This window comes from Platalea leucorodia (assembly GCF_965183815.1).
Source record: "Platalea leucorodia genome assembly, chromosome: 3".
NCBI classification, from domain to species: Eukaryota; Metazoa; Chordata; class Aves; order Pelecaniformes; family Threskiornithidae; genus Platalea; species Platalea leucorodia.
Genome location: NC_138825.1, coordinates 88,075,354 through 88,087,663, shown reverse-complemented (window position 1 = coordinate 88,087,663; position 12,310 = coordinate 88,075,354). Strand labels below are relative to the sequence as shown.

The window sequence follows — 12,310 nt, the reverse complement described above, 5'->3', positions numbered from 1 at the left end:
GTTGGCAGATATTTGAGCCGTTAGGGTCTGAATTTCCAACTGCTAACAGTTTGGTTGTACTTCCAAACCTGTACAATTCCTGAAGAATTCGCTTTGTTTGCTGCACATAAAAAGGAGGTGCACAGCAAAAGAACATCTGCTAATGCAGGATTTTGCTTTAACAGATTCTGCTAAAGTTTGGGGGTTACACCATTCCACAAGGTACTCAATACTCTTGGCTATTCCCACCTAAGGAGGAATGAACTAGTGAGTTAAATGTAGTTACAGTAATACTCTTTGGCTTTGGGGGCTAATTTCTCCCTAAATCACAGTTAGATTCAGCTCTTAAAGCAGAGCAGCTCAAAAAAAATTTATCTACCACAGAGAAAAGCCATCCTCCTATAGCTGTTAGTAATTACTACGAATTCAGAAGTGTAGAATTCCAATCTGTGGAATGAAGAGTAAACTACTTTGCAAGACTTTTTTCAAGGTCACATCATGAGTCTGTAAATTATGTAGCATAAAGTGTGGTGATACTGGTTTTATTCTGATCTGTCCTTCTGGAATTGAGTCATTGTAACAATTTTTAAAATTAGATGCTAATAGTGTGGGTATATTAATAAAAGCCTTTCTCTTAAGATAAGGTGTGAATAAATTCAGATTTTTTTTCCTTTCCCAAAGACAATGTAGAAACTGTTCTCAACCTTGCATTTCTTGTGATCAGATTAGTGGTTGCGTTGCTGGCCCTGAAATATTGTTCTCTTGTTCTAGGGAACTGACTCTTTTCTGGAGTAAACTGCAGCAAAGGGTAGAGCCTTCTATTCAAGTGTATCTAGAGAGATGTCGTCAACTTTCTGTGTTAACTAAGACTGTTTATCACATTTTCTTCCTGATTAAAGTAATTAATTCAGAGGTAAGGATACTCCTGAAAGAATATTTTTGGCACTTTTTATGGAACTGTAATCAGGAAAATTTATGAAAGCTGCTTAGACATCCTGTCTCTTTCTGTAGCATCAGCTCTGGGAAAATCCGAATTGGTTTTAGGAAAGGCTGTAGCAACTTTCTTCTGCAGGTAAACTATAAGTTGATTCATTTTGAATCATTAAAACTTCTTTGTTCCTTTGGAAAAAAAAAAATGGGGGATAAACAGAAGAGCTGGATGCCACAACTGTGATGAGGGAAAAACTAAAGGTGAGGTTATAGCCTCTACTATTGTCCGTGTCTTCTAAATGAGGTGTTTTCTGTTAGCAGGTCCTAACTTTCTTCTTCGTTATTTTCCATATTTCAAATATTACAGAAAATGGAGAGGAAAAGCTTATGAGGAGAGGAAATGAAGGCTGTATATTAATATATAAGAAAATTACAGAAAGTTTAAAAAACAAAAACAAACACAAAAAAACCCTTTTGAATTGCCCCTTAAGAATGCAGATTGTTTTGATAAATGAAATACTTGCCTTTTGTGGACTTAGATCCAATGTTTTATTAAAAACTCTGTTCATCTATCTCAGCTAACCTTGTCATCTAATTTTCCTAGTTTCTTCTCATTAGTAGCTGCATTATTTAATGTTTATAGCTAAATGGAGCTGTTCCGAAAGCTTTTAGTTGGGAGAGTTCTGTAATTCGGTATATTAATTCTAAGAATAAGAATTCCTTTTTTCCTTTTGCAGTGTTCTGATATGGCTAATCATGGGCTTCTAATCTTGAAGATTGGTTTTTTCCAAAGATCTGAACTAAACTGGTGTTAGAGGGGGGAGGGAAAATAACTTTCACAGAGGCTTGTGGTATTAAGAGCTCTGTCTGCTCCATGCCATACTGATTTTTCTCTAGTGAGCTGTGGGTCATTTCATTGATGGCAGAAATTGGAGACCATGCGGGCAGTAGACTTGTGCATTCATAAATAAGCTGGACTTTATTCTCATGTATACCACAGCCTCTCTGTGCATCCATGGCAGCATAAAGGGACTGTAAAGTGGACATAAATGTAATTTACATTGCCTGAGGGTATAAATGAGAAAAGACCGCATGACCTTTGGAACACTTAAATGATGGAACATTTAACTATACTTATTACTTCCAGTTGGAATGAAGCCATGCGTTCAGTTGAGGTCAGTTGACTTTGAAGTGGCATGATGTTTAAAAATAAAAATAAACCCTTATACCTTAAGTGATTTCCAAATTATAGATCTTTTTGAACAGCACATCTTTCTCTTACTGTAGCACTTTTTACCATTTGAATTCTACCCAGTGTTAACTTAATGCTGCATAGAAGCTCATCTCAAATAACTGTGACACAACTGGCAGGCTTTATTTCATGGAAAAGGCTCAATATCACTCTAATGTAAACTGAACACCCCTGACATACAGCCCTAAAGTCCTCAAACTAAACAGAAAATACAATTAATTTGTGTTTTAGTTGTATGTAAACTTTCACATTTTTTTAGTAGCATGAAGACAAATTATGCAACTTAAGGAATAGCATCTAAAGACAAAACACTATGTTTCTTAAGGTAAAAAGTATTATTATAAACTCCAGGTGCATTTTTTTTTCTGACTCTTAGTGTTGAATAGTGATACCTTTTATTTACAAATCTAGAAAGGGTTGTGATAAGCTGACGTACTAAACTTAAGTCTTGCTTTACAGATCGATGGTGCTGGACTTGCAACCTGCATTGAACTGTGTGTGAAAGCGTTGCGCTTGGAATCCAGTGAAAATACGGACGTCAAGATATCTATTTGCAAGACTATCTCCTGCTTGCTTCCAGATGATTTGGAGGTTAAACGTGCTTGTCAGCTGAGTGAATTTCTTCTTGAACCCACTGTGGATGCATATTATGCTGTTGAAATGCTATATAATCAGCCTGACCAGAAGTATGATGAAGAGAATCTTCCAATACCAAATTCTTTGCGCTGTGAGCTCTTACTTGTACTGAAAACTCAGTGGCCTTTTGATCCAGAATTCTGGGACTGGAAAACTCTCAAGCGTCAGTGTCTGGCGCTGATGGGAGAGGAGGCATCCATCGTGTCATCAATAGACGAACTAAATGATAGTGAAGTTTATGAGAAGGTTGAGGATTGCCAAGAAGAGACTAAAGAAACTTCTGTGAATGGGCTTGCTGGCACTTTTGATGAAGCTACAAGCCTTCTTAAGGGTATCAGAGATGAAAAGCAGAAAAAGAGAGAAATTAAAAAACTCAGAGAGAGGGGGTTCATATCAGCTAGATTTAGGAACTGGCAAGCTTATATGCAGTATTGTGTTTTATGCGACAAAGAATTCCTAGGTCATAGAATAGTTAGGCATGCACAAAAACATTATAAAGATGGAATTTACAGTTGCCCTATTTGTGCCCAAAATTTTAATTCTAAAGAAAACTTTGTTCCCCATGTAACTTTGCATGTTAAAAAATCCAGCAAAGAGAGACTGGCTGCTATGAAACCACTGAGAAGACTGGGAAGACCTCCTAAAATAGCAACTACCAACGAGAATCAGAAAACTGATTCTGTATCCAAACAGGAGCAGCGACCCATTAAGAAGAACAGTCTCTATTCAACAGACTTCATTGTGTTTAATGATAACGATGGCTCAGATGATGAAAATGATGACAAAGATAAACCTTACATACCAGAGATAGTGCCAGTTCAAAAGCCACTACCTGTTAATGAATTCACCTGCCCTGTAACATTTTGTAAAAAAGGCTTTAAATATTTCAAAAATCTAATAGCACATGCAAAGGGGCATAAAGATAATGAAGAAGCTAAACGTTTTCTTGAAATGCAAAGCAAAAAAGTGATTTGCCAGTACTGTAGACGACATTTTGTAAGTGTTACTCACCTAAATGATCATTTACAAATGCACTGTGGCAGCAAGCCTTATATCTGCATACAGATGAAATGCAAGGCTGGTTTTAACAGTTACGCTGAGCTGCTGACACATAGGAAAGAGCATCAAGTCTTCAGAGCAAAATGTATGTTTCCTAAGTGCGGCAGAGTGTTTTCCGAAGCCTATTTACTCTATGATCACGAAGCACAACACTATAATACCTATACCTGCAAAGTCACAGGCTGCGGAAAGGTATACCGTTCTCAGAACGAACTGGAAAAGCATGTTGAGGATCACAACAAGCAGCCTGAAAAAGCGCAACAGCCTGAAGGCCAGCCTAATCAGCCTGATCTTAGTCAACCTTCTAAAGCTAATGAAAATACCGATGGAGTTGCTGTTAAAGAGGAATTGACATCACCTCCGGCTGACAACCAAAGTAGTTTTGCCGAAGGAGAAAACATCGTCTGGAATCAAATCAAAGCAGAACCAGTAGGGAATGAAAGTGTAAACGCATCAGCGAGTATACTGCAGCAAGGCGATTCCTTGCCTAATGCTGGTTTGGAGCAGTCTCCTACGGGTTCGGTGAAGACAGAAGCGACAGTTCCAGCAAGCAGTGTTAAGGTGCCTGCTGTTAACCAGAAGATCCGAGATAACTTTGTAAAAAGAGGTAAATTGGCTGCTACTGCAAGTAAAGTAGATACCACTAAACCTGGAGCCCAGCAGCTGTGCTCATCGGTTGACTCTTGTCTTCCAGTTTTCCAAGAGAGAAAGGAAGAAGACTGTCTCAGTCAGACTCAGAATATTCAAAATATTTCTGTGACCTCAGACACACTAAAACCAGAAGCCCTTGAATCAAAAAGCTTAGAAAGACAAGTGAGCATTGTAAATCCATTCAGTGTGCAGAATCAGGCAGGATATCGAAACAGTGTACCCGTTTCCAAACTTGAAATTGAAGACAGTATTAAGGCTGCAGCTAATCTATATAACCTGCCTTTAAAAACTTTAGAAAGTATTACGTTTATTCCTTCGCAGCCTAACATAAATAGCTCTTTAGTTCCAGCTGTGTCGCCAGCAGCCCCAATTCAGAAATTTAATTGTCAGGTTGAGGGGTGTACTCGAACATACAACTCGTCACAGAGTATTGGCAAACATATGAAGGCAGCACACCCTGACCAATATGCTGCTTTTAAAATGCAGCGTAAAAATAAGAAACCACGAAAATCCAGCAATCTGCAGAATGTGCCGAACGATGGGAAAATTGTGTATCTTATGCCATCGCAAGTGGGCAATCCCGCTGGTGCTGCTTTTACTGCACAGAACAAACCTAATTTGAATCCCACCTGTTCCAGTCAAGTGCAACATGTCTCAAGTACACTTTTCCCAACCCACCTAGAAAATTTGGCCAGTCCTATGTTGCCTATAGTAGAAAGTGTCATAAATCCAAGTTTGTCTACTCGTATTAAAAGTGAGCCTGAGAGTGTTTTATGTTCGCATATGGAAAATCTGTCTGGTGCAACCTTACCTTCCCAGTTGGACGATCTGGCAAAAACAGTTATGCCTCTGAATATTGACGGCAGTTCAGATCCTTTTCTTCCTTTGCCTGCAGAAAACGGTCCGATGTCTCTCTTTCCTTCGTCAGCAGAGAATCCTCCAAATTCAGTCTTTTCACAACTGGAAAATAACACAAATAACTTTTCACCGCAGCTAGAAGGAAACACTAGTTCTGCTTTCCCAAAGGAGGAAACTGTTGATCAAATATTTCCCTCACGACTCAGTAATGAAAATAACTTCAATGAAACTAGTTCTCAACATCCAGCTTCAGAAAAGGTGAAAAAAGATCGTGGCCGGGGCCCAAATGGGAAAGAAAGGAAGCCAAAACATAACAAGCGGGCGAAGTGGCCAGCAATAATTAGGGATGGCAAATTTATCTGTAGCAGGTGTTTCAGAGTTTTCACTAATCCTAGATCACTTGGTGGTCACTTATCTAAGAGGTCTTACTGTAAACCTCTTGAAGGATCAGAAATCTCTCCAGAAGCTCTGCAGGCTAATGGACAGTCGTTGCTTGCCAGTATGATTATTTCTTCAAATTCATTAAACTTGCAGCAACCCCAGGAGTCTGCCTTCAATCCAGAGACGTGTTTTAAAGATCCGTCATTCCTCCAGTTACTTGCAGCTGAAAATCGTTCCACAGCCTTACTGCAGACTATGTTTCCACGAGCCAACGTGACTAACTTTAATACCAGTGGGAATGAGGAAGGAAATCAAATTATAAAACAAGCCTTGGAAACTGCAGGCATCCCGAGTACCTTTGATAACCCAGAAGTACTTCCACACGTAGTTACGACAAGTTGTGTCACTGGTACGACTCAGATAAATGCAGCTGTTCTGCCCAACTCAACCGCGTCCCCTCTGCTGCAGACAGTCTGTAACCCCAGTACCCTGCTAACAGACCAAAACAGGACCCTCAATGCCAAAATTCCTCCAGTAAGTGAATGCAAGAGTTTGCCTGTTTTTGCAACAGAAGACTTAATGTTAAAGACTATTGAAAATGGCTTATGTCCCAGCTCGTTTTCTAATACTGTTGCAGCAGCGCAAAACTTTGCAGGGAACAGTTCACGAGTTTCAGTTATAAGTAGTCCCAAGAATTCAGGATCAAGCAACTTGAATAAGAAGGGAACCAGTGCTTCAAAGAGGAAGAGAAAAGCAACTACGCCCTTGCTTGCACCCAATACATCACAGAAAGTAGCAGTAAATAATACAACAACGATGGGACTTCTAACCAAAAGCACTGAAGGAAACATGCAAATACAGGGAGAAGGTTTTCAGTCCAACTTGCTGGCAAATTGTGGCTCTCAAGCAGTGGTGGAAAATCTCACACAGAAACTCAATAATGTTGACAATCAGTTATTCATGGCCAGTATCAAAGAGAACTTCAAAACAAATCTCGAGGCTCATACAACGTTACCTGCTTTAACAGTAAAAACTGAAAATGGGGATTCCCAAATGATGGCTGTAAATTCTTGTGTGCAAGCAAATTCAGAGGAACAGGTTTCAGAAGACAATGTTATGCAGAACTTTGAAAAAACCCTGGAAATAATTAAAACTGCTATGAATTCACAGATACTTGAGGTGAAAACTGAAATTCAGGATACCGTCGCTGCTTCAGGACAGAACTCGCAAGTAAATAATGCCCAGGCTTCTTTGGGAAATTCTGCACAGAGTGTAAAACTACCCACTCCCACACAGTTTGCCGTGCACGCGGGGAACGTCACTGCTGCAAAGAGTGGCTCGGCTCAGCCTGAGACATCTCAAAAAGATGATACTCAAATATTGGAAATTTTGGAGGGCTTGCAAAAACTGAAACTAGAAAACGATTCACCCATTCAGGTCTCCGAGACTCTTTCCCAGTGCCCTCCAGCAGATACGCTAGCACCAGCAGTTCCTGTTGTATCAACTGAAAACAAACCCCTCGTCCAGATATCGTCAGAGGCAAGTAACATTCAGTTTAGTGATAAAGTTAATAAGCCTTTTGTATGTCAGGATCCAGGCTGCAATTATAGTGCTATGACAAAAGACGCATTATTTAAACACTATGGCAAGGTTCATCAGTACACTGCAGAAATGATACTAGAAATAAAGAAACATCAATTGAAGTATGCCCCCTTCAAATGTGTTGTAGCTACCTGTCCAAAAACATTCACAAGAAACTCTAATCTCCGAGCGCACTGTCAGCTTGTGCATCATTTTACGACAGAGGAGATGGTAAAATTAAAAATTAAAAGGCCTTATGGCAGAAGATCCCAAAATGAAACTGTAAGCACAGCCCCGCGACCTGTTGAAATAAAGACTTCACAGACACTAATAATAGAAAACAAAACTGCAGTTCCATTGGTCAAAGAAGCTCAGATAAAGGAAGCTGTAGAGCCTGTTAAAGTCTTGGAAAAACTTCTACCGGAAAATAATATTCCTGAAAGACTGGAAAAACCTCCCCAAGTGGTTTCTGTTCCACCGGAGCAGCATAATGCAGCCTCTTTTGGTAGTACACCGGCGCAACCCAAAGTACGCAAGGTTAGGAGGTACAGGAAGGAAAAAGAGGAGAGAAAACGTAGGAAGCCCGTAACAAAATCTCTGGAGTTTCCCACTAGATACAGCCCTTACAGACCATACCGATGTGTCCATCAGGGCTGCTTCGCAGCTTTTACGATACAACAAAACCTAATCCTTCATTACCAAGCCGTGCACAAATCTGACCTCCCTGCCTTCTCTGCCGAAGTGGAGGAGGAGAATGAGCCGAGTAAGGAGGAACGCGATGAGGCGGAAACCAAGCCCTCTGTCAGAGAGTTCAGGTGTGAGGTGAGTGACTGCTCTCGCATCTTCCAGGAAGTTACCAGCTTGATACAACATTATATGAAGCTTCATGACATGACCCCAGAGCAAATTGGAAACATGAAACTGGCTCCAGAGGCAGGAAGGTTTTCTTGTGATCAGTCTCAGTGTAAGTCTTCGTTTACAGCGTATCTTAACTACATTGTACATCTTGAGGCAGATCACGGTATTAAGATAAGGCCAAACAAAGTAGAAGATGACAGCGTATTCAAGTGTGACTGTGAAGGCTGTGACCGTATTTATGCTACTAGGTCTAACCTCTTGAGGCATATTTTTAACAAACATAATGACAAGCATAAAGATCATCTAATAAGACCCAGGAGACTGACACCAGGTCAGGAAAATATTTCAAGCAAAGCAAATCAGGAGAAACCATTGAAGTCCAAACAGAGAGGACTAAAAAACAGATCGGGAAAAGAAGGTAACAGGCTGTCAGCGAAAACAAAACGAAAGAAAAACGTGAACTTGGAAAACAAAAACTCAAAAGGAATGCAAGTTCAAGAAAATAAGGCTTATTCACTGAAACGCGGCAAGCACGTGTATTCAATAAAGGCTAGAAACGATGCCTTATCGGAATGTACAAGCAGGTTCATAACTCAGTATCCGTGTATGATAAAGGGATGTTCGTCTGTCGTTACAAGCGAAAGCAACATAATAAGGCATTATAAATGTCACAAACTGTCCAAAGCATTTACTTCCCAACACAGAAATCTTCTTATTGTATCTAAAAAGCACTCTGTCTCAGAAGTAAAGGAAGCCTCTTGTGACCAAGAGGAGACTGATAAAAAAAGTGATGTGAAAGAGCCTGAACCGAGTTTGATAGTGAGCAATAATGATTCAAGCACACCTACATTACCGCAAAAGGAAACTGAAAAAGGTGAGAAGGATGAAGTGGACGAACTGACAGAACTATTCATTACTAAACTGATTAATGAGGATTGTTCAAGTACTGAAAACCAAGCAAAAATCTCTCCCAGTGTAAATAGTGACTTGCAAGAGACCAGCTCCTGCCCCTCAGAAAAGCAAAAATCAAACAACTTGAAAAGAGCAAACAAAGAAAAAAATGTATCTCAGAATAAGAGGAGGAGAGCCGAAAAAACTGAGGAGGTGCTGCCCGTTGACGTGAGTAGCATGCATAAGGAGGAAGAGACTGCTGTCGCCATTCAAACGGCCGAAGAGCAACCTGCAGCTTTCGACTGGAGCTCGTTTAAGCCGATGGGTTTTGAAGTCTCATTCCTCAAGTTCCTTGAAGAGTCTGCTGTGAAGCAAAAGAAAAACACCGAAAGAGACTACCATAGCAGCGGAACCAAAAAAGGATCCCATTCGAACTCGCGAAAATCCAACGAGAAGACCTCCGTAGCAAGTAATAATGTCACTTGGTCATGTTCTGAAACTGAAACCCTTGTACCGTTTGCCAACCCATCACAGCTTCCATGTGGTGATAACGTAAAGATAGTTTTAGACAAGACTTTTAAAGACTGCACTGAGCGTGTGTTGAAGCAACTTCAGGAAATGAAACCTATCGTCAGTTTGAGAAAGCTCGAAGGACGCTGGGAGGATAATCCAGAGGTTACAGCTGCAAAAGTAATTGTTATGGGTACCGAGGAAGGGGAGTCAAAATACTGAAAACCTAATGTGTTTATCCATGAGCTGTAATAAAATTTATTTTGAATAGGAAGCCATCAAGCATGCTAGTAACTGTGGAGCTCTTTTATTTTGAAGTGATTTAATCTAGCAAAAAACATGACATGAGTCATGTAAACTTCTTATTTGTTTTTATCCCTATGGGACTTGAAGAACAGAGTAATTGCTTCAGTTTTGTAAATACTTGATCAAAACCTCAACTTTCTATCAGATTGTCCTTTCCATGAACTAAATCTTTGTGAGTTGTCTGTGATTGGTATCTTTCACCAGGTCACTGCTCATGTATAACAGTACTCTTTATTTGTAGATACATATTTTTTTTTTTGTATATATTTATTATTGTAAATCATTTGCTGCCACCAGCAGTCTGTAAGTCTAAACTATTAAATGACACATTTATATTCGGAATTTTAATTTGTAACTAAGTGAGCAAGTTTTTAAAACTGTCCTTTAATCATTTTAAATTAAGAACTTTTGAACTAAAACTAGCTAAGTCTGCCATATCCAGTTTATTTTGCATAAAGCATTTATTTACAGGAGAGGAGCTGGATAAGATCACATTTCATAGGTTAAACGTACTGACACACTCTCATTTTTGTAAATTTCAACATCCAGTATCTATGGATGATATTCATATGTAGTTAACTCATAAATATAATAGTTTTCTTATAGCTACATTTTTCATTGCTTTTAATTGGATACAAAGCATTTATGATTCCATAATAAAAATGGAAATGTGAATAAAAATAGTTTGCTACATTGGAGATTTAAAACAATATTTGGTATTAAAGAATCCATTGTGAATGTGATAGAAAATTAGTAGTGTGGAGCAGTGTATATATTTGAGGTGGTGATTTGTGAAGTAGCCCAGTATTGCCTTAAATAAAATCACATTTCATTTCTTGTTTTATACATGTGATCTTATAAAGGTTATTTTTGTTTCTGTAACTTAGATTGGTGTATAGTTTAATTTTTGTTAAAAAAACAAAACAAAACAAAAAATCTTCAGAAACCGTTTTTGTAAATAGTGGGTTTATAAAACAGATGGTTTATTTTGATAATACCAATTTGGTATCTATCTATAAAATACGTGAGTCCTTATGCCATACCGTTAAAAACTGAATAAACAAGGCACTTTCTGAAAGGGAAGTGAGATTGTGATCTTACAGATAAACTCAGTGGTCGTGCTCTATTGATGGCATAGGCTCCCTCCGCGCTCTTCTGCCTCTTGCTGACTGTACCTGGCCGCACTCTCGCCACCTCTCTCTTTTCCACACTGGAACGAGCCTCAGAAGCGGTGCCGCTGGTAGTGCCCAGGATTGGAGCGATTTCTCTCTATGCTGCTAACCGAAACGACAGGTATCCAGTTTGTTCAGTAACCAAAAGCGTGAATGCGTTGGCGGGAGCTGTCAGTACCCAGGAATCTACGACGTTGGTTTTCGTGCGTGATGATGCGTCACTCGGATGGGACAAGCCAGCTGGATTGTGTGGTACCAAAAATTTTTCTTGGATTATTCTCATTACTGGATGTGACCTACCTTCAGTAATATAAAATAGTCTTTATCTTGGGAGAGATTGGCTGGATTTTTTTTTCTATAAACTTGTCTTGCCGTGTAAAGCTTTGCATTAAATGCTACACTTGATTGCTCTTAAGCTATTCACCTGGAATCCTTGACAGTTTACTTGAATAACAATGCAGAGGGCACATTCCTACAACCAAATGAAGTGACTTGTCATGAGAGTGAAGATTATGTATGAAAAAGCGGAAAGGCAACTGCATTTCAGCTTGGGCATAGCCCTTGGTTTGATATCTGGTGCTAAATTGCGTACCTTCTCAGAAAGCCCGTGCTTCCATTTGAACAGAGCCTGTTTGCTCCTCTTGCTTTTGATCCCTCCCGAGTGACTAAACTGGTAATTCTGCCTAGTTAGTAAATCAAAGGTGCGGTCCGAGAATGATAAAACTGAAACAAATCCTTGCATTTTAACTCTAGGAGAGATCTTTATAATCGTTACAAGCGCGTGGTGCCACGTTCTACCTACCGGAGGCTGCGCGGTCTCCCGGGATGGAGTTGCCGTTGGATGCGATCCATGGTGATTGTAGAGGGGAATCTTCTGCAGGGGAGAAGAGGGCAGAGGACGTCCTCTGGAGAGGATCCGCAAAGCTCACCTGAAATCTTTTGGTTTCAGATGTACCTAACCACTGCAGTCGCTGTCAACAGACCTCACAACTGTTAATTTTTAGAAGATATCTTTTTGTTTTGTGTAAGTTAAATAGTTTCAGCATTGACATTCCCGATGATAGATAGTGCATCGTTTGCAGTTTTTAGGCTTAGAATAGCTACAACTATTTAGCTACACAGTGCTATACTAGAATGCTATTTTTAAAAAAAAGGAAAAATAATTCCAATGTCCTAAATATCCAGGAAATAATTTCTGGTTTGGATCTGAATGTAGGGTCTGAATTTCTGAGAATGAAATTTTTAA

At 39.5% G+C, this 12,310-nt stretch overlaps 1 protein-coding gene across 3 annotated transcripts in view; it reads left to right on the top strand.

The window, feature by feature from the left end:
- ZNF292 (zinc finger protein 292) overlaps positions 1–12,300 on the top strand; it is a 57,796-nt gene extending 45,496 nt beyond the window's left edge. For 2 of the 3 annotated variants that reach the window (XM_082306817.1, XM_082306818.1), the window contains 2 exons: positions 751–892; positions 2,621–12,300. In XM_082306817.1, coding sequence (XP_082162943.1) covers positions 751–892; positions 2,621–9,808 — 7,330 coding nt within the window. In that variant the 3' untranslated portion in view covers positions 9,809–12,300. The remainder of the gene's footprint in view (positions 1–750; positions 893–2,620) is intronic. The other variant, XM_082306819.1, reaches the window with a different exon arrangement.
- The last annotated feature ends 10 nt before the right edge of the window (positions 12,301–12,310 follow it).